The 23,480-nt window shown below is 35.8% G+C and overlaps 1 protein-coding gene across 1 annotated transcript in view; it reads right to left on the bottom strand.

The window, feature by feature from the left end:
* Bcap29 (B-cell receptor-associated protein 29) overlaps positions 1 to 23,480 on the bottom strand; it is a gene marked incomplete at its 5' end in the record, with an annotated part of 35,350 nt that overhangs the window by 7,499 nt on the left and 4,371 nt on the right. Inside the window, 3 exons of the mRNA XM_013034717.1 lie at positions 16,281 to 16,389; positions 22,063 to 22,198; positions 22,816 to 22,966. Of these exons, the coding sequence (XP_012890171.1) occupies positions 16,281 to 16,389; positions 22,063 to 22,198; positions 22,816 to 22,966 (396 nt within the window). The remainder of the gene's footprint in view (positions 1 to 16,280; positions 16,390 to 22,062; positions 22,199 to 22,815; positions 22,967 to 23,480) is intronic.

Raw genomic sequence — 23,480 nt, forward strand, 5'->3', positions numbered from 1 at the left:
CCAAAGACATACAGTGGGAAAAAATAGCTCTTCAATAGTTGATATTGGGAATGTGGATCCCTGTGTGTCACCATGTACTAATATCAACTCAAAGTGGATCAAAGACCTCAATGTTGTACCCTAACTTTGAAATTACTGCGAGAGAATAGGAGAAGCATTAGAACTTACAGGTATATGCAGAAACTTCTTGTAAAGAGTCCTAGGGGGTATAACAGGAGAGACTTGACAAGTGGGATTACATCAGATTAAAAAGTTTTTGCACAGTTAAGGAAATATTACTAAACAGAAAGACTGCCAACAGACTGAGAGAAAATCTTTACCAGCAATATGTCAGACAAAGGCCTAATATCTAATATTCACAAGGAGATCAAGAAACTAACCCTCCAAACCTAATAAATCAATCACAAAAATGGGCAAGGAAGCAAAGGAGAGACTTCTCCAAAGAAGAGGAAAGAATGGCAAAGAAACACATGAAGAAATGCTTATCATTCCTGGCTACAAAGGAAATGGGAATTGTTAAGTGAGAATGTAAACTAGTACAACCACTCTGGACAGCAGTCTGGAGGTTCCTCAAAAAATAAAACACAGATCTTCCCTACAACCCAGTCATACCACTCCTGTGCATCTATTCTGAACATCATGAGCCAGGATATGATAAAGACACCTGCACATCCATCCATTTTCATTGCTGCACTATTCAAAATAGCCAAGATATGGAAAACCCAGATGTCCCACAGTAGATGAATGATCCAAAAATTATAATACCTATACACAATGGAATTTTACATAGCTATGCAGGCAAGTGGATGGAACAACAAATGTTAAGTGAGGTAAGCCAATCTCAGAGATACGGAGTATGTTTTCTCTGATATGCCGATATTAAATCTAAAATACACTGTGATATGATAAATTGTACAGGATTCTAGATACTCAGACACAGTGAGAGCAAAAGAGGATACTCTTAGGGGAGAAACACAAAGGCCATATTTCTTTCAAATAATCTATAATGAAATGAACTCCCTTTTGTTTTAATTTTCATTTTTTGATGATTCTGTTTTCTTTATGTATGGTGTATTCAAGTGTACATCTTCAATGGAAAAAGAGTGAAAAAGTACAGCAGTGGAGCTCACTGGACTCTGATGAAAGTGAACTATATAGCTCGTGGGTGGAGACACTGAGGGGGACTGGGTGAGAGTGAGGGAACAGAAGATACGGTTCTCATTACCTGATTTGTGAAAGTATAATTCCTTGGTAGATCACCTTTATAATAATAAATAGATGTAATGCCAGAAAGTGAATGTTGAGATTAAATTACTAAATTATTACTAAAATATTTTAAAAATTCTTTATGTACTGAGTGAAGTTCAATGGTCTTGGAATTTTGAGTTGGCATGAGAAGACTTGTTTTAGAAGGTGGCTGGGCACCAGTGGCTCCTGTAAATCCTAGCTACTCAGGAGGCTTAAGATCTAAGGATCCCTGTTGAAAGCTAGCCCAAGCAGGAAAGTCCATGAGATTCGTCTCCAATTAAGCACCAAAAAGCCAGAAGTACAGGTAAGCCTCAAGGGGTGGTCATTGCTCAGGATCTGAGTTCAAGCCCCAGGACTGGTACATATGCACAAACAGTTTTGGAAGGTGAAAACAAGAGGATTTCTGAGCAAGTGTAATAGATTTTTAGGCAGTGATGTGGACCACTTGAATCTAATGACCATTTATTTAGAGCAACTGGTTTTGAGGAGAGAAGGAGCAAATTTAGAAACTATGATAAATCATTGGAATCTAAACTAGGTTATAAGGGGAGACAGAGGGAGGAAGAGGGAGGAAAGGAAGGACAGTGAGAAGTAGAGAGGGAGAAAGAAGAGGGAGGGAGAGAAGGGGGAAGGAAAGAGGGATGGAGAGAGAGAAGGGAGGGAGGGAGAGAGAGAAAATTAAAAGCAGCTAGGGGGAGATATTTGTATTTAATACCAGCCTGGAACAGTAGGTAAATGCTAGGGACACATGACAAATAAAAAGGTAACTTTGCACTATTTTAAAAAATTTTGCAGTATTATTAAACACTATTATTATACACAACTATGAAAAAGGTATGGGACAAGACACTCAATTTTGATTAAAGGGGAGGGGCTTCAGGGAAGCTTTCTAGAAGTAGCGACTTTGGAGCTGGAAAGATGAATATAAGCTATCTATGGTTTTGCTTACAAGAAAGGAAGGCTGGAAAACTTGGTAAGGCAGGTCTGAAATACTGGCCAAAAATAAAACGCTATGAAATTCCACTGATGTAACTACAAGCTATCATACTTAACATAGCGGTGTAGAATTTAAATTGGACAAGGCTGGAGATGGTACTGGGGGTCAAATCACAGAGGTCCACATCTGCTATCCTGAGGAGCTATACAGGTAGCAGGAACTAATAAAATGAGCTTTATATGGTAAAGATGACTGGTTTGTAGGAAAAAAAACATAAAGTGCTCTAATGGCAATGAGAAGAGGCTGAACCAATAGTAGAGATGAAACTGGGACATGCTTTAGTAGACAATGCTCAGAAATTTTTGGAATAGAAACAAACCTAAACAAGCAATTAAACTACTGAGAAAATATTAATTCCTAAAATAAAATATAGTTATTTCATGTGAAGAACAAAGGATATATATATATATATATATATATATTTTTTTTTTTTAAACATGGATTGGGAGTTGGGAAAATGAATGAGGCCCACAGATAAATTGTTTTTGGGTGTTACAAACAATTTGAATACAGACACTTAAATTATGGGCATTCTGGGCCAGGGGAACTGATAAACAAGGCTTTCAAATTTAATAAATGTAAGCACTACTTGGGAAAGAAACATCAACAAATACATGACTTTATCATTAAGTTTACATTGCTAAGCAATAAGAAAAAAAATTTGGTTCAGTTACTAAGCAAAGAGTAACATCAACTCTATTATGTAGCTGCTTTTGAGCTTAAAAACCAGGACATACGATTTAGGAAAAGCACTGTGTAAGTATAGGTTATATATGCTTTTTTTTTCTTTTCTTTCTTTTTTTGGTCTGTTGTGGAGCTTAAACTCATAACCTCAGTACTGTCCCTAAGCTTTTCTTTTTTTTTTGTTGGTCATGGGGGCTGAACTCTGGGATTGGGCACTGTTCCTCAGCTCTTCAGCTTAAGGCTAGCACCCGACCACTTGAGCCACAGCACCACTTCTGGACTTTTTCTGCTTATGTAGTGTTGAGAGCCTCAGAGCTTCATGTATGCAAGGCCAGCACTCTACCACTGAGCCAGTTTCCCAGGCCTTCCCCTCCCCCCAAGCTTTTTTGCTCAAGGCTAGCATTCTACTACTTTGAGCTACTGCTCCACATCTGGATTTTAGGTGCTTAATTGGAGATAAGAGTCTCTCATCACAACCTTTTCTGCCCAGGCTGTCTTTGAACCACAAGCCTCAGATCTCAGCCTCCTGAGTAGATAGGATTATAGGTGTGAGCCACCAGAACCCAGTATATAAGCTACTTTGACAGGGACATTTTATAAAGAAAATTTCAAATATATATAGAATTGCAATTGTGAACCTAGAATGATCAACTCTTAGTATATGATAATTAAAAGATTCAATTCTTTTGGTGCAATTTTTAAGCCTTGAATTCAGAACTTGGGCACTGTCCCTGAGGAGTTTTTGTTCAAGGTTAGTGCTCTACCACTTGAACCACAGCTCCACTTCTGGCTTTTCTGGTGGTTAACTCGAGATAAGACTCTCATGGATTTTCCTGCTCAGGCTAGCTTTGAACTGAAATAATCAGATTTCAGTCTTCTGAGTAGCTAGGATTATAGATGTAAACTACCAGCACCTGGCCTCAATCTGTTTTGATTATAAACAATGAACTAGTTTTATTTATAAACATTTATGATTTCTTGAACTGTCTGATCAATATTTATTTAGCAAGCATTTTAAATGCACAGATTTATAGCATTAATAGCAGCAAGTCTTTGCAGAATAACCTCACTTAAACTGCAACAGTACTTTCCTTAATTTGAAGATACTAACCAGTCAGCAAACATTTTTACAAATGGCCTCCTAGTAAATATTTTTAGTCCTCCAGACAACATAGTCAGTGTGAGGCAACTATACTCTCCAGCAATGACAAGTATTCCAACCAAGCTTACAAGGCAGAAGGCTGTATTTAGCCCAGGTGTACAGTTGTAAATTATCTAACAGTATCTGAAAATCTGATCTTAGATTATAAACTTACTTAATCATATGCATTAGAACATACAGGATGTCCAAATTACACCAGAAAATATTTAGAAACTTTCTGAAACTTTTTATCAATTTTCCTCACAGAATAAAGTCTACATACATAGGTGGTAGGGGAATGAGATTTAGTTTTAGGAAGAGAAACTTTCCTTTAATTTCCAGCTCATCTTCCAAGCTGATTGCTTCCTAACAATTTCAAAACTGAGTCAGGAGCTAAAAGAAAGGACAATCGGAAGAAGATGAAAGTTTAATTTGAAATTTTTGTTGGGTTTTCACATGGAAATGCTCCCATCAGGCAACCTCTACACTAGAGGTGAAAAATCAAAACTGGAACCAAATTAATTACAATGATGTTCACCATTTTTAAATGTTGGGAATTTAAAACATTGTGGGATTTAGTATCTATTTATAAGACCCAAATTAAACAGAACAGTGCTATTACTATACTTTGGTTTTATAACCTAACTGGGACTTAATAAGAAAACAAACAAGACAAACATCTAAAATTGTCTATTTTATTATTGATCAGGCTTTGAGAAGTCTATCTCTTTCAAGATTTTACCTCCCAGCTTACTACTTTCTCATTCTGCTACAGAATGAAATATTAAATATATCTGCAAGGTAAAATAGCATCACAGAATAATTAATCCTATACTTAAGAAAAATGTTTTAGTTATGAACAATTTTTTTTCTAGGTTGAAAGGTGTGTGTGTGTATAACTCAGGGCCTGGATGCTGTTCCTGATCTTTTTTACTCAAGGATTACACTCTACCATTTGAGTCACAGCTCTACTTCAGCTTGCTGGTACTTAATTGGAGATAAGAGTCTCATGGACTTTCCTTCCCTGAGCTGGCTTTGAACCGCGATCCTCAGACTTCAGTCTCTTGATTAGAGATGTGAGCCACCAGTGTCCAGTTTAAATTTTTCTTTTTCTTTTAGTATTTAAATTTACTAAATTGGGAAGTTTTGCAATGGAAGTAGCAATCATCATCATCATCATCATCATCAAAGTACTGAATCTTAATAGACCAAACACTGAACTATATGTTGCAAGGATAGCATACCCATGCATACTTATAAGTTCATGCAAAATTACAACCTGGAATAAAGTAACTTCCTCAAGGTCACAAAGAAGCTAATAAATGCAAGCCAATCTCATAAGGAAGTCTGAATACTTCAACTTTCACATTTACAAATACTAGTGAGAAAACTTAAGAATCTTGAAGTAATATACCAAGAAATAAAACTCAGAGATTTAAACATTTCAGAATTATTTTATTCTCTCTTATCTTAAAACTGCCTACAAATTATCTGGCAAAGTATGGTTTCTAGTTAGAGGTTTTCTTTTACTTTTTTTTTTTAGTTAGAGGTTTTCTTGATGATTATCTGCTTCATCCTCTGTACTTTAGAATACATTTTGAATTGCTAAGCATGATACTAATGGACTCCTGGATCTGTTTCAGGTCTCTTGCCAGGATCACCATTTATATTTTACTTACGGCATAAAATTAATTATAAAGGTCTTTCATTCTTGGTTCATGTAAATCCTTGTATATTCATTTCCTTTCTCTGCTTTCAAAATCCCTCTGTGTTAGTGAAAATCAAATGTGATCTTCTGTGCTACCATAGATTAAAAATAAAAATAAAAACTAAGAGGTTGTCCAAAAGGGTTTCAACTCAACATGTTATTGTACATTCATTATTACATTGTGCCTTTTATCTCCCTTGGCTTACATTTTTATTATTAGTGAGTTTGTCTACTTTTTTTTAAAACTAGATATCATTGAAGACTAGGATTATTGTTTATTTATCTTGGTATCAGTACAATATCTTATATACGAACAGATACAAGTTCAAAAATGGAGCCGGGTAAAGACTATAGACTGTATTCTGTAGTCCTCTAGTAGTTATCTATAGTATTCCAAATCCCAGGAACTGATCCTATAAGAACTGTAGAGAAGTACTTGGTTCAAGTGTGTTTTAGGGACATTGTATGGAGCAGAAGAATATGCTATTGATCTAGTACAGAGAGGCAAAGGGGTGATTTTTTTCCCTCTTAAGAATATCATTTTAAGCTGGTTACTCTTGGCTCATGCCTCACTCCTAGGTTGCTATCATGGTTCACAGCCAGCCGGGGCAAGAAAGTTTGGCCTGGGCACTGTCCCTCAGCTTTTCAAGGCTAGTGCTCTACCACTTGAGTCACAGCTCCACTTCTGGTTTTCTGGTGGTTTATTGGAGTCTCATGGACTTTCCTGCCTGGGCTGGCTTTGAACCGTGATCCAGTCTCCTGAGTAGGTAGGATTACAAGTGATTACAAGTGTGAGCCACTGTTGCCTGGCTAGTCTGTAAGACTCTTACCTCCAATTAACACCAGAAAACCAGAAATGGTGCTGTTGCTTAAAGTGGTAGAGCATTAGCCTTGATTTTTGCCTCTAATATCTCTTGAGATGAAATTTTGTATCCCTGGGGACATGGAAAAGATTCCTTAAGTTCATGAAGGCAAAAGAAAATAAAACAGTTCTTAGGGATGTAACTCAGTGGTAGACACCCTGGGTTTGATTCCCAGTATCACAAACAAAAACCAACCAACCAACCAACCAATCAACAACCAAATAATAAAAACAACAGCAACAACAAAAAACAGGCCACATTCAAAAGGTATAAGGAACTGGAATCACTCTGGTCTTATTCAATAGCAACAGCAGATATTAGAGATAATACAGCATCATCTCTAAATTTCCAAGGTTTGACAGTTTTTAACCAACAGTATTCTTGAAAATACTAAGACAGTATTTCAGGTATTAAAGTACCCTCATCTCTTCTCCCCCTGCAGGGAGCTACTGAATAAGGTCTACCAAAAGGAGAGAGTAAATTAACAGTAGAAAATAAGAGGCAAGGGAACTCCCATACTAATGCTGAATAATATACTAGGTTATGACAATCCAATAAAAATTATTTCACAGAAGAAAAGTTGGTTAAGAGTCAGGCAGATAAGAACTCAAGTCCTTGTCTTTGTTTTTTTTTCAACTTCATTACTCATCTTTAATTCTCAAATATTTCTCATTTTTAAATGTTACAAAATTCCATTAAATCATTCAATTTCTTTATAAAGTCCTTGTCTTTGTAAAAGAAAAGATCCCACACATCAAAAGATCAAGAAATAACTACTCAAGCCAGAGGCGAATGGCTCATGCCTGTAATTCTAGTTACTAAGGAGGCCAGTTCTGAGGATCATGGTTCAAAGCCAGTCCAGGCAGGACAGTCCTTGAGACTGTTATCTCTAATAAACCACTCAGAAAACTGGAAGTGGCGCAGTGGCTCAAGTGGTAGAGTGCTAGCCTTGAGTTTAAGAGCTGAGGGACAGTGTTCAGGCCCAGAGTTCAAGCCCCATGACTGACAAAACAACAACAACAAAAACCAAACAAACAGAAGAAATAACTACTCAAATACTGCATTAAAAAATCTGGAGGCAAAAAGAAATGTACATTTTATCTGATTTATGTAACTGTAACCCTTATGTATATCACCTTTATAATAACAACAAAAAAATAAAATTTAAAAAGAGAAAAAAGATTTATAGATGCATGAAATATTTAAAAAGAGTAATAGTGAAAGATGTGGACATGGTACATGTTGCTAGCATTAATTATATATATATGTGTGTGTGTATACACATATAAAATCTGGAGGTCCCCCTAAAAAAAGGAGAGGAGAGGGCTGGAGGCATCATGGCTCAAGTGGAAAACACAAGTCAAGCAACAGTGATGCTCTGAGTTTTACCATCAAAAATCAATCAGGGAGCTCAGGGAATTGTATGTAATGGCTTTTGGAGAGAGTAGCCTCACTAAAACCTTATATGTTATTTGACTTTTAAATTTATGTATAGATAGAACACTTTCATAAAATAAAAAATTAAGATACTTTAGATGGATCTTTAAAATATAGCACCACAGTGACTTGTGTTAATACTTCCACAAAGGCTCTCGGCATGGGGAACAGCTACAGAGATCTGGTCTCATCATTTGTCTTCCTAATAATACTAATAAGAGAATATGCTGATTTATTATTCTGACATAATTTCTCCTCTCCTGTGAAGTTTTATTATTCCAAATCAATGGCTCCAACAGATGTTCTAAACAAACAATCCCACTCTAACACTAATGAGAAGCAGTTGGGTTTACTGACCTGTTCTTCATCCTCCTAATGCCCCACCCATGAGAATTCAACATTAAAGATTCACACACAGGTGGATATAAAACATGCCAGGTCCTGTCCTAAGGACTACATGAAACATTTTTCTGAAGTGGAGAATATTATCTAATTAACTGAACTTGAGTTAACTGCTGAACTTGAGTTAGAAGCACAGGAAGGCACTATGAAAAGTTTTCTCTCATAAAACAAATCAATTTAAGGGTCAAAAGGTAAATAATAAAATAATTCTCCATGTTCATTTTTATATAATTACAACTTTTAGAGCTACATAACAGATATTAAAAATAAATTAAGAGTATGTCTAGCAAGCATGGGGTCCTGAGTTTAAGCTACAGTTCTGCAAAAAGAGAAAACAAAACAAAAACCAACCAACCAAACATCCAACCAAAAAAAAAAATCAAGGTACAAAAACTAACTAATCTATTTTTTAATATTTTATTTAAAAGAACATTGTAGCCTAAAAAAAGGTCAATAAAAGTTAATCAATATTACCTGCTGCCTTCCAAGGATATTTAGGGTCTACCCTCCAAGTTGGAAATAACATTAATTAGATAATGTGAGGTCCAAAAAACCCTGCTATTTCAGATCACTAGAATATTTACAGGGCAGAATTTTTTTTGTTCTGTAAATAAAATTTATTCTAGAAAATAAATTCCAAGCTGGGTGCTAGTGGCTCATGCCTGTAATCCTAGCTATGTGGGAGGAGGCTGAGATCAGGAGGATAATGGCCCTATCTCAATGGAAGAAGCTGGTAGAGTGGCATGCATCTGGCATCCCAGCTATGATAGGAGGTGAAGAATGGAAGGATCATGGTCTAGGAATGTTCCTAGGCAGGAAAAAGAATAGCCAGTACAAATGAGGGCTGGAGATATGCGGCTCAGCAGGAGCAAATGTAAGGTCTCGAGTTCAAACTCTAGTACTGAAAAAAAATAAGAAAGAGTATTATTTAGGAGCCAGAAAATGTCATTCACTGTATATATTGCACATGCTAAAGGTAACCATTATGTATTAATAGTCCGTTGCAGCTTTTTCCTTATCTGCAGTTCCTAAAAACTATTCAGTTTAATTAATGTACTTAGCTTGGTAATAAAAAATAATCCTGTTATAGTCTGACTCATTATAAAAGTATTTACTATGAGGACTTCTAATGAACAGGGATATCTGGGTAGGAATAAAATAGTGGTAAGGAATATCAAGTTAAACTCAAATTAGTTATCCTCTGTGAACTCTTGTAGGAACTCAACTATTCATTGCTTCCTAGAGTAATGGATCAATTAACAGATCTGTCTTTTATAAACTTCACTTCGCTCACGCACAAGATAAATATCATTCACTAATTTTTCTGCCAATCTAACTCCATTAATATATTTAGGGAATATATTGAGCTTGTTTATATCTTTATTCCTTGGAACAATGTTTTATTCAGTATGTAATTAACATTCTCTAAGCTTTTTTCTTTTTTGGTCCTGGGGCTTGAAGTCAGGGCCTGGGACTGTCCCTGAGTTTTTTTTTTTTTTTTTTTCTGTTCAAGGCTAGTGCCCAACCACAGTGCCACTTCTTGTTTTCTTGTGGTTTAATAGGAGGTAAGAGTATCACGGACTTCCTCACCAGGCTGGCTTTGAACCGGGACCTCAGCCTCCTGAGTAGTTAAGATTACCTGAGTATGCCGCCAGTGCCTGGCTTTCTTTTCTTTTCTTTCTTTTTTAAAGACTAACCCGTGTACCATACAGAGGAGGAAATGAATCCTAGATGTTTTCTGAAGGTAGTGTGTTTAATCTACTTGTTTGAACTACAAACTCTTCATAAGATAATCATTAAATATGCTTTCTCTTATTTTAGTGGCCCTTTGTTGAGATTATAAAAACTCTTCTTCAGGAAAGTCATTAGTTCTGCTTCTTGATTTTTATCAATTATACATAAGCTATCCTTGAATTTTTTTTTTAAATTATCATCTTTCTTGTAGCAATTCCTCTAGTCACTGAAAGACAGACATTGGGAATAGATAAAAATCTTACAGGAAGAGAAAATATCAGAGCTAAAAAGGAATGTAATAAAGAACAAAACAACATTACATATTCTTTACAGGAAAACAGATATATAGGAAGCACGACTTTTTTCCCCCTGGTTTGACAATAACATCAGCCACATGTAAAGACATATCAATGAACTAACAAATAAATAGGTTTCTACTTCCTATCTAAAGAGGTTGGCCACAAATTTTGCTTTAAAAATATACTATGAATTACATATTGCCTACTGTCATATCCAAAATAACCTATGCTCATTTTTCCTGTGGTACTGAAAATTGACAAGTGCTCTACCACTGAATAAATGGCTCCCAGCCATTTATTGTTCTCCTTTTACTACAGGTTTTGTTGTTCAGTTTACAAAAGGAAGGATATGTGAAAAAAACCAGAAACCTCCAGAAATGTAATCAAGAAAAAAAACAACTGTTTTTTCTTCTTCAAATAACAAAGTTCATTAAAACTTATGACATGTGTGTGCACGTGAGTGCATGTACACTAGTACTGTAGCTTTGACTCAACCTTGTACTCTCACTTGGCTTTTTCCATTCAAGTCTTGTGTTCTACCATTTGAGCCATACTTCTACTCTGCTTCTTGGCTGGCTAATAAGGGATAAAGTTTTATAAACTTTGCTGCCTGGGGTAACTCCAGCCACTGGCACCTGGCACTTATGAACTGTTTTCAAGTATTAAGAATTTTGAAGTAAACTAGTGACTTTGATGTAATTCAGGAAAAGATAACTAAGTTCATGCCAACAAGAATTTACAACTAGGGGTTGGGAAGGTGGCTCAGTGGTAGAGCGCTTGCCTTTCATGCATGAGGCCCTGGGTTCAATTCCTCAGCACCACATAAGCAAAAAGAAAAAAGCCGGAAGTGGCGCTGTGGCTCAAGTGGTAGAGCTAGCCTTGAGCTGAAGAGCTGAGGGACAGCGCCCAGGCAGAGTTCAGGCCCCACAACTGGACCCCCCCCCCAAAAAAAAATCAAAGAATTTACAACTTTACAAGTTATTTCAGAAATTATTTTTAGACAATGGAATGTAAGGAAATGGAGAAAGCATAGTTTTAGATTTGCATACAAAGCCTGTATCTTAGACTAGGACTCATAAAGTAGACATTTCTATGCAATTTTCTTTTTTTTTTTTTTTGGGTCTGGTCGTGGGGCCTGAACTCTGGGCCTGGGTGCTGTCCCTCAGCTCTTCACCTCAAGGCTAGCGCTCTACCACTTGAGCCACAGCGCCACTTCCAGCTTTTTTCTTTTTGCTTATGTAGGGCTAAGGAATCGAACCCAGGGCCTCACGCATGCAAGGCAAGTGCTCTACCACTGAGCCACCTTCCCAGCCCCTCTATGTAATTTTCATCTTGTTTTGATACTCATTTTTTCTTGAAAAGTACCTTAGTTTTAATTTATTACTGGCAACCAAGGATGATCTTTTTTAAGCACTAACATCTTGAAGGATAGTTGAGGTGTTCTGTAAAAGCAAACTTTAGTTCAAGGTAAATCATGGTGATACAAAGCATTTATCCATGAAGATAGTTGGATTAATAGTATCTTAAATAGGGGAATATAATGCCTGGCTCAAATGTCTTTTATGTGCTACCAATAATTTAATACATGTAACGGATTTTTACAGTTTTTGTTTATGTTTTGATTAGAAAAATGTTAAGATTTGCTTTGTCCTTAATACAGATAAAATTTTAGGTAAAGTTAATTATGCTTCATATTAGATGATTTCTCAATGAATAAACTATTTGAAAACTTCTTTAAAAATTGCTGATAAAAGGAAGAAGGAAGGAGGGTAGGAAAAAGGAGGCAGAGAAGAAGGAAGGGAGGAAAGATGGAAATGTTTAACACTTATAACAAACACATAACACTTATACAACCTTTATTTTAAGACTGGCATCCCTGCTGGGCTGCTGGCTCATGCCAGTAATCCTAGCTACTCAGGAGGCTGAGATCTGGAGATCGCAGTTCAAAGCCAGCCCAGGCAGGAAAGTCTGTGAAACTCATCTCTAATAAACCACCAGAAAAACCGGAAGTGGTGCTGTGGTAGGGGCACTAGCATTGAGCTGAAGAGCTGAGGGGCAGGACCAAGGCCCAGAGTTCAAGCCCCATGACCATAAAAAAAAAAAAAATTGGCAGCCCTAAAAATTCCTTTTTAAATATAGCAAGTTTCTGTTCCTATAGGAGTAAGGAGGAGACATTTCCTCACACAGTTCAATCACTGTAAGTCTTACTTAGTTTTATCAGTGTCTATACGCATGAAATGCTTGAATGGTGTACATTTTCTCTGGTTATGAGAGTAAGTACTTAACTGCTTTTTACTCAATTTTCAAGTCTGGTAAAGTGTCTAGCTAGAAGAACAAGTAACATGTGGTTATCCTGGAGGGGTCATTTGAAGTCAGTGTCCTTGGATAGAAGGTTTTCCACAACATAAAAGTATTCTTTCTTTTATAAAACCCAAGGAACTTTGTAAATTCCATTAAGCTCAGGAAGGTATTTTTCATGGTAGTGCCCTTTCCAATTACTGCACACAATGGGATATCAAATTTATTGTTAAATGAATTACTAAATGACAGATCAGGTCTTTCTACTTTGCCTAGTCCTGAGTATAAATTAGGAGCTCTGAGGTATAGTTGCACTGTTTTGGACCTCTAGGTGATATTACTATATATTAGGAGAGCTTACTAACTAGTCAAACCTGAACTGATAGTTAAGAATTGATAAAGAATTTTTTTTACTATTATAGTGTTTTTAAGAGTGGTTTTTTGGCTTTTGGTGTTGGACTTAGGGCTTGAACTCAGGACCTGAGTGCTGTACTTGAGCTTTTATGCTCAATGCTAGCACTCTACTACTTGTACCACAGCTCCACTTCCGGCTTATTGTGAGAGGAGAGTCTCATTGAGTTTGTTGCCTGGGCCGGCTCTGAACTATGATCCTCAGATTTCAGTGTCCTGAGTAGCTAGGGTTGATTACAAGAACGAGCCAATGCTGCCCTGCTAATAACTGCTTTCAGAACATCATTTTTCTAATTTGGGGCTAGTATCAACTTAAATAAACCTTTGTACTTACACTGTTTCTACTAACATATTGGGAGATATTATTCCACTTAGATCAAAGAAAAAAATCAAGGGTAAGAAAATTCACATGGAAAACATTCTCTTTGCATATATAAAATATGAATCATACTTTTTACCCACGTCTAAAAAGATCTTTCTGATTTTTTTTTTTGCATTGCCACCTTAGGACATTCAACTTCTAGAAATCAGTGAATGTATTTTTTTGAGTGGTACTTTGTACAAAGTATTGTATTGATAAATTTATACTATTAGTTGATCTATATTATTATTAGTTGATCTACACTATTACTTGATATAATTTGTTAGTTCTTGTCTTCATTAAATTCTATGGTCAAAGTCAAAAGAATATAGCCAAAGAGACTTTTTTTAAAGAACATAGAACCTCTGAGCTCCTCAAGGTCATTAAAATTTATATAAAAAACAACTTTGGTTAAATAAAATGTGCTCATAAATTATTTCACATCTTGCAGGAACCAAACAAAACATAGTTAAACAGGTAGTTTGCTTTTACCTCAACACTGATTCCCTCTCAAAGTAGTTGCACAGTCTGTATTTCAAACACTGTACTGGTATCTCTTGTTATCAGATTATAAACACTATGTCTATAACATCAAAGGATCTATTTTCTCCAAACATTCAATTTGTCCTTCAAAGAAATACTTATGTAATATTGGGGATTATTTGTATTTCAGACTTAGGAAGCTGAAGCTCAAAATATCCCAGAATTGAAAATTTTTAGAGCAAATGAAGAAACTAAATTGACTTTGTTAAGACAATAATAGCAAGGCATAAAGCCTAATTTTTGTACCAATTGTTTAAAATCTGAAAAAGAGATCCTTGATAATAATAATAAAACATTTGAGACTATTTTTATTGTTAATTAAAAGCTTTTTGAAATAGTTCCTTGTATTCTCTAAAAGTAACAATGTTTCCTGTAGGGTTAAAGAAACAAAACAAAACCATGCTTTCCCTTCAGCATGTAGAAGGAAGTAGTGGATGGGGACTACTAAATTCATCTGCATATAAATGTTAAAATTTCTTAATTATGTCTAAATGTTTTAAATTACAGAACAACCAAAAGTAGTAAATACAACAAATTCTTGAATTTGGGAATATACTCTGACAATCATACAATGTACTATTTTTTCTTGAAGGGTAATTTACTTTAGTGCCTCTAAATTAGCATCTTTTCTTTTAGCTGTAAGTGAAAAAATAAGAAAGTGGCTAAAGAATTTCCTATCACAAGAAATATCTTCATACAGATTTTTGCTTTGGAGTTAGCTTATGGAATTAGTGTCAGTTTCAGATTCAAATATATTCTGATGAAGTAAATTCTTTGCAAACAATATAAATAAGTACTCAATAATTACAAGTTTTATTATAAGGTACTTCTATTATACTGAGAGCTACTTCTATTATACTGAGAGCTACCTAGACTTGCATATGTAACATGGTATGACTGATTCAGAAAATGAATATTTTCTTATTTACTTTCAAATTAATTTTGGACTAATCAGCTCAAAAACCTTTGTACTTACATTTTTATTTTACTAATACTTTAAGAGAAAATATTTTACTTATTAGATTGAAAAAAATCAAAGGTAAAAAAGTTTACATGGAAAATATCATTTTTGTGTGAATAAGCTATAGATCATATGTTTCTGAAAATTTAAGTACTGGTTAGATTTGAAACTGGAGAAAGTCTAACAAAGATCATTACTTTAACTCTGACCACCATAATCCTGAGTGGCTGACAGATACCCTAGTATATGGCTAACAAGAAGTCATTTTTGTCTGTATAAACAAAAATGTTGCTGGACCCAGCAATTCTCAAATGACTTTGGATTTAGGTTATCTACTATGTTATGTAACTGCAAATAATACTTTCTTAACTATGAAGGTAACGGTATTAGATTTTTAAAAATGTTATTTATGGCTACATTAAAAATATATCCATGAGCCGGGCGCTGGTGGCTCACGCCTGTAATCCTAGCTACTCAGGAGGCTGAGATCTGAGGATCGAGGTTCAAAGCCAGCCCGGGTAGGAGAGACTGTGAGACTCCTATCTCCAATAAACCACCAGAAAAAAACCAGAAGTGGCGCTGTAGCTCAAGTGGTAGAGCGCTTGCCTTGAGCTGGAGAGCTGAGGGATAGCGCCGAGGCCCAGAGTTCAAGCCCCACGGCCGACCAAAAAAAAAAAAAAATATATATCCATGTGTGGATATCCCATTTTGAACCCACAGAAAATAAGGCTTGAAATTCCTGGCTGATATTCCAGATTGCTGTTCCTTCTGAAGGAAAACTGTCTTTTTTATCCAGTGCGTATGAAATACCAAGATTTGAGATAAGCAATATTCTTTCTTATAACCTTGTGATGTTTCTACAAAAGAAGTTAATATAGGATGGAAATATGTGACTCATTTTACAAAAGTATGTTTATAAGCCACTTTTCAGGAACATAGCTCTTTTGCTAAGGCAAGAACATTTGTGTTTACAACACAGATCTGAAACACCTACATGTTTTTCTGAATAACAGAACATGTTTCTTCTGGCTGCAACAATGTTTTATCTTCACATTTGAGCTAGTATTTATAAATAGGTCATTCTGAGTACAAAGGACATTCAGGCATTAGTTTTGTTTAAGGTAAAACAGTGAAGTGCAACAGCTGAAAAAAAATGTTAGTATTTCCTCTCTTTCTCAAGCACACAAAGTTACCATCTGAGGTCTTCTTTAATTCACTTTTCAGTTTCTCTTGGTCTTCTACTAGTTTTTTATTTTCAGCTTCCAAAATGTGTCCTCCATCCTTGTCCTGGCTTTTCAGAATCTATCACAAGAGTTATAGGAAGAAGTAAGCTTAATTTACAGTACCTAGATAATCTTACATGAAGTAGTCTGGCTAATTATTCAACAATATTGATCTTCATTGCTTTGTTCTTTTCAATATTTTAAAATTTTCTACAAGGTACTTTTGCTAGCAGAAATTTGATATTTGGCAAACAATCTGAAAAGATCTATTATGAATGGTATTTGTACAATAAAAAGGAATTTCTGACTAGGTTACAATAAAAATTATGTTTTCAAAATTATTTGAGTATTTTTCTCAATTAACTATGTAATATAAATTTAAAGAAAGTAGAATAGTTCTGAGGTTCATATTAATTGCAAAACATTGTTGACAACAGAGTAGTCTACTCAGACTGTGTTTTTCTTTTGTCACTGAGGTTTGGACTCAGTCTGGTTGCTTAGCTGGTATTATGCCAGTCTTTTTTTTTTTTTTTTTGGATCCGGTCGTGGAGCCTGAACTCTGGGCCTGGGCCCTGTCCCTCAGCTCTTCAGCTCAAGGCTAGCGCTCTTGCTTATGTGGTGCTGAGGAATCGAACCCAGGGCCTCATGCATGCAAGGCAAGCGCTCTACCACTGAGCCACCTTCCCAGCCCCTCAGTCTGTCTTTTTGCTGGTTAAAGATAGGAGTTTTATGGACTTTTCTGTCTGAGCTGGTTTGGGATACTCTGGGTCTCAGCCTTTTTAGTAGCTAGAATTACAGAGATGAGCCACCAGCACCTGGTATCAGACTGCTTTTATACAAATTTGGAACAATATCACGATCAATATGGGTAAGTGGAAAATGACAGGGCCACTTTAGTGGTTGGAAAATTTTATTTAATTTTTATTGAACAGCTTCCAAATTAATTTTAATACAAATCATCTTTTACAATGCTTTCTTTAAAAAAAATCTATTCTAGTTCTAAAAAGGTTTGTAGTTTCTTTTCTAAGCGCTACTTAAAAGCTGAATAGTAAAACCAAGACAAAAATATGTGCCCACTGACTTGAGTCAGTAAACTAAAAAAACTGGCAGCAACTTGATAGTGATAGCTTGTATGTCAGGTAAAAGAGCAACTGGGGAGAATTTAAAACAGACTGACATCAGAGAAGAATTTTATTGTAGGGTGGTTCATTTTCAAATGTAAATTGATGTGTTTAATAGACAAAACTCACAAAAGTTCTAGTAAAAAATATTTGTAAATATTTTAAGTGCAAGGAACTATTAAGGGATAAAAATGTAATAGAAACACATTTTTTTCTGCTCTTAAGTTACCAGTCTTCTTCTAGTAGAAAGGATAAGGACAAGAGCGTAAGATCTGATGCATAAGGCTATTGTGCTTTAACAGAAAAGTAGACACACACACACAAAAAATCAGGACCCTGAGTTCAAGCCCCAGGAGAGAGACAGACAGACAGACAGACAGACAGACAGACAGACACACACACACACACACACACACACACACACACACACAGAAAGACAGAGGGATTCTTTAGAAAATGGAAGACTGAAGTTGGTTCTAAAGTAGAAATAGCCTCAGGCCTTTTGAAATTAAGGATTTTTATTATAAAGACCAGACAAAATTTTTTTCCAAGCCATTTTTAATTTGTTGTTTACTTTAAGTACAAAACAACTCTAGCTGTTGCTGCTGCAGTGAATTCAGTTCACTCAGTCTCTAGTGATTACCCAAATTGGACAACCACTGAGATGCCAGAATATTTACAGTGACTGCTTGACTGATTATGCCACTGACGTGGAAAAGTTGGATTTGTGTCAGTATTGTGAATAAGCTTTCATTACTGCACCTGTAAATTTGTCCAAATTTATTATGTGTAACTTTATGCTGGAGAAAGATTAAATGCCCTGGAATCTGAAACTTACTCAGTACCACAAGTGTTTACTGTCTCACCCATCCTATCTCATCTTGGTGTGATGAGAAAGTCAGAAGTAAAGTTCCACATACTCATTTTAAGGCTAAATTATAATTAGATAGTCCTTGTAGCACACAACTGTAATTCCACATAAGGGAAGCTGAGGCAGGAGGATTTTGAGTTCAAGACCAGCCTGGACTACATATCGAGAATTTGTCTTAATTCTTTTATAATTATTTCTCTAAGTTAAGTGTAAGAACAGAAAGGAGTCATTTTATCAGACAACATAACAAAACACTGTGGCTATGAGTTTAGATTTAGAGTCAGGCTACCTAGATTTGAATTTTCTGTCACTAAGTTTGTGAATGTCATTGACCTTTATGTGCCTATGTTTCCTCATCTACAAAATGCAGATGAATACAAACCTCATGGGATTCTTGTGAGAATTAGGAGTTTATCCTTTCCTTAATATATAGCACTTGAAGTAATACTTGGCATCGTATTAACTATTGTTTATAACCAAGGAACCTTAAAGCTCAGAACATAACTTGCCCTAGGTCACTTTGCTAATTACTGGTACTTTTGGAACTGGCATCCAAGTCTCCTGGACTGCAGAACAATGAACACACTTTCTACCATATTATATGCTTCTGCGATATTTTGGCAATTTTATTATTCTTTATTCTTCTTCAAAGCCCACACACAAATCAGCTTGAAATGGCAACACATACACACACACACACACACACACACACAAACACACACACACGTATTTTTCTTTTTTTTTCTTGTTTAGAGACAGGGTCCCACTAGCCCAGACTGATCTCAAACTAATGATCCTCTTGTCCCTGCCTCTCAAGAGCCAGAGATTATGAGAGCATTCACTATGCTTGACTGGAAGTCATTCTTGACATTCTCATTTGGGGTTTTATTGACCAGTTACTGGTCAATTAGATATACTCTGAACACCGACAGTATTTATGTTTAGTTTACAAACTTCAATGCATAGTGGCTTTAGCTCAGCATATCTGTCTAATTTGATGGTTTTAAGACCAATGACTTAAGTCATATATTCAAAAAGCAAGGAACTAGGACAGTATTAAATCAAAGCAAACAAAACACCCCCTCCTCTACAAAATAAGTGGGAGATCAAGGAAATCTGAACATAAAAATAAATCCTAGCAAGGGTAACTATGTTTGCAAATAATTCCAAAAGAAAAGTCTCAAAATTGCTTTAAAGATGGTAATTTTTTTCTTTTGAAGGACACAACTAGTTTAAGTACATTAATAATAGAGTATATATAGTATGCTAGTATCAAAAATTGAAAATCTTGATTTCTTATAGCTCAATAAGAGAAAAAAACAACTGAAGAGAAAAGAAGCAGTATCCTAACAGTAGTTACAATTCATTACTATAAGGTGATGTGTCTAATTTTAAAGCAATTTGGATACATAAATATTTTCATAAATCCAAAGTTGTTTACTTTTGATTTAATCATCATGCAGTAGTCAAAGCTTTGAGTATTACAGTTTTGTTTTTACCTTTGTGGACTGAGACCAAAAAATGGAAAATGAGGCAAATAGCATTAAGGTATAAATGAAGTTGACTGTTGATGAAGCATTCCTCAAAAAACAAAAGTGACTTATCAGAACATATCATCATCTTGTTGTCTAAAAACTATATTTACCATAAAAGGATACTTAGAAGACATCAATGGATTAATATCTTTTCAAAATTGAATAAGGAAATGCAAAATACACTGGTTTTTATATTCTGTAAGTGTCCATAAGAGATGCTGGTAACAATGTACTCAAAGAAACAGTGGAATTCTGTGTTTTATGAAAAGAGTATTCATGTTTTTTGTTATAGTATAAATGAGTTAAATATCATGAAAAGTAAAATATAGGCTTAGACTTTCTAGATAATGATAGTACAGCATAATTCATATTTTGCAATCAGTTTTGCTTTATTTAAAAGGTTTGAGCTGGGTGCTGGTGGCTCACACCTGTAATCCTAGCTACACAGGAGGCTGAGATTTGAGGATCATGGTTCAAAACCAGCCTGGGCAGATAAGTCCGTGAGACTCTGATCTCAAAGTAACCACCAGAAAACTGGAAGTGGTACTGTGGCTCAAGTGGTAGAACGCTCACTTTGAGCTGAAGAGCTCAGGGACAATGCCTAGGATTAGTTTTCAAAGCCTCACACACTGCGGGGGGGGGGGGGGGGAAGAAAGGTTTGAAAAGCCTTCTATTGTAACCACTTACTAGCCATTTCATTTATAATTGGTGAAAGGTGGCTAAGAGCATGGTTCAGTGGTAGAGTTGCCTAGCACACTTAGGTTATGGGTTCCAAAGCCAGCACTGTTGTTAAAGACAAACCAACCATACACACACAACAACAACAACAGAAAAACCAGCCAGGCACAATGGCTCACACTTGTAATCCTAGCTACTTGGGAGGCCGAGAACATTTTAAGGCTAGCTTTAGGCAGAAAGTTCATGGGAACCCCACCCCTCCAGCCCTGAATGCAACCAATAAAAGCTGGTCATGGTGGCATGTGGCTAGCATTCCAGCTACAAGTGAAGCAGAGACAGGGAAGATCATGGTTCCAGGCCAGTTTGGAAGGGTGGGTATTTGAGAGATCCTCAACTCAACAGAAAACCTGGGTATTACATATCCCAGCCATTGTGGGATGTGTAAATAGGACTGTAGTCCAGGAAGCTGGGTGAAAAGAGATTTAAAAATCAGCAATATAAAAAGGAGGGGGGAAGCATCACTCAAGTAGAATTGCACTTGCCTAGCAAATATAAAGCTCTGAGCTTAAACCAGAGTACTACAAGAACAAATAAATAAATGAAAATCCCAAATTAATGAAAAGTGGTACTTCACGTTTTTTGTATAAGAGTCTGGGTTTTAGGACTTAAATAATTTAATACATTTGCTGGGCTCAAAATGGGTTTTCTCTTATTCCAGTGCTAACTGCTAACATTTAATTTGTAACAATTTTACTGCATTATTTTAGGACATTTTCTTCAAGAAATTTTACTTCTTGAAGGAGATTAGTGAAACTTACAGGGTTTAAAATGAATGGAAAACACTGAAACTACTGAGAGCTGAGTCCTAAATTTTAAATAATAAAAAAACATACTAATGTATTTTTTGTCTTTAATATTTCCATCTTTTTAGTTAATAGGGAAAATGCCAGTACCTGATGCACAGTCTCCCTGAATAGCAAGGGAAGTATAGGATTCTCAAAGAAAGAAGATCTTCAGCATTATCAAATTAAAGACTTTAAATATGTTTAACTGTCAATATAGCATTAAAGACTTCTCCCTATTTTCTACATAAACCAATCATACATTATGTGAAAAGAAATAAAAAGATTTACTCTTGGTTATGAGATAAAAATTAATGGTAATGAGGGAATTGAACTTCATATTTCTACAACACTTTTCTCCTTCAGTCATAGGGAATAGGTCCAATAGCATTAAATTACTTTGGATGGAAAGTATGGGAAGAATAGAAAAATACTTCTGAAAGAGTCATTCCATAGACAATATTGTTAGGGACAGCCACTTTCTGCTAATAAATTATGCAAATGCAGGTATTTATTTATTTAGATAAGGTCTCTGTATCCTAGTTTGAAACTCACTATGTAGTTTAAGGTAGAACTTGTGGATCTGACTGCCTCAATCTCCCTAATGGTAGGATTACAGGTGAAACATGTTTTGATGCTGAAAAGCACTATGCAACTCTTTTGGGATACCAATAACATTTACACAGTTATAAAAAAAATACATACCCATTTTAGTTTTTCATTCTCTTCCATGAATCTTTTGGCAGCCTTATTAGTATTATCTGCTTGAATTTTAAGCACGCTTTTGTTCGATAGTTCTTTTGCCAGCTGAGTAATAAGTGTAACCAGACGTCTCAACACTCTGAAAAAAAAGGTATATAAGAATTCATAACTAGAGTAATTTGAAGAACTGTAACTTTATGGAGATTTTTATTGATGTAACATGGTTGATTCTCAACAATTAGTCAGTGTGGGTGGTCTCTTAGACAAGTAAATGTTGTTTCTGATGCTCTAAAGAAAACCATCCCCAATGAGAGTGATCTTATCCTAACCTACCAAAATGTAAGTTAATAAATTTGTGTGTTTTAGCCAGTCATTTGTGGTCATTTTTAGTTGCAGCAATAGAACAGTTACATCTGTTAATAAAAAATTTCCAATAGTGTGTGTGTGTATACATACCCACATATCAATACACACATACCTTTATATATACATGTACATGTAAATCTATTTAAGACCCAAAGTAAGGAGCAAAGTATAGCATAAAAGTCTATAAGAATGAAGAAATGAATAGCCATACTGAGTCGGGGTAGAATATACTGTACACACAGGAGCATTCAAGGCTCTGGCCTAGCAGACCTACAAACTAAGTATTTATCATTTGAGGCCATCTGAGTAATGAAGATGTTAATAAGATGAAGAAAACCTAATCCTTAACAGTATATTAAATTTTTGATCTACTTTTTTTCTGTTACTTACAGCCAAAAAAATAATGAAAATCCAGAGATATAAAGATTTCTTTGGGACCTAAAAAGTTTCATCTGTGAATGTTCATAGGCACCAGGTCTGTTGGTTGTGCTCTTTTCCAAGGCAGGAGTAGTGGAATATTTCCTTACTTCTCTCACAGCATCTATTACAGAAACATATAAAACATTACGTTTTTTGTTTGTGTGGGTTCTGTAGTGTGAACTCAAGGCCTGGGTACCATTGCTGAACGTTTTGCTCAAGACTAGCACTCTACCACTTGAGCCACAGCTCCACTTGGTTAACTGTAGATAGAATAGTCTCACAGACATTTCTGCCTGGGCTGGCTTTGCACTATTATCCTTAGCTCTCAGCTTCCTATGCTGCTAGGATTATAGGCATGAGCCACCAGCACACAGCACAGCTTACTTTTAGTTTTTGTTTTTTGTTGGTCGTGGGGCTTAAACTCTGGGCTTGGGCGCTAACCCTGTGCTCTTCAGCTCAAGGTGAGTGCTCTACTGCTTGAGCCACAGCACCACTTCCGGTTTTCTAGTGGTTTACTGGAGATAAGAGTCTCACAGACTTTTCTGCCCGGGCTGGCTTTGAACCATGATCCTCAGTTCTCAGCCTCCTGAGTAGCTAGGATTACAGGTGTGAGCCACTGTGCCCGGCTTACTTTT

The sequence above is a fragment of the Dipodomys ordii genome, unplaced genomic scaffold (genome assembly GCF_000151885.1).
Source record: "Dipodomys ordii isolate 6190 unplaced genomic scaffold, Dord_2.0 Scaffold195, whole genome shotgun sequence".
NCBI classification, from domain to species: Eukaryota; Metazoa; Chordata; class Mammalia; order Rodentia; family Heteromyidae; genus Dipodomys; species Dipodomys ordii.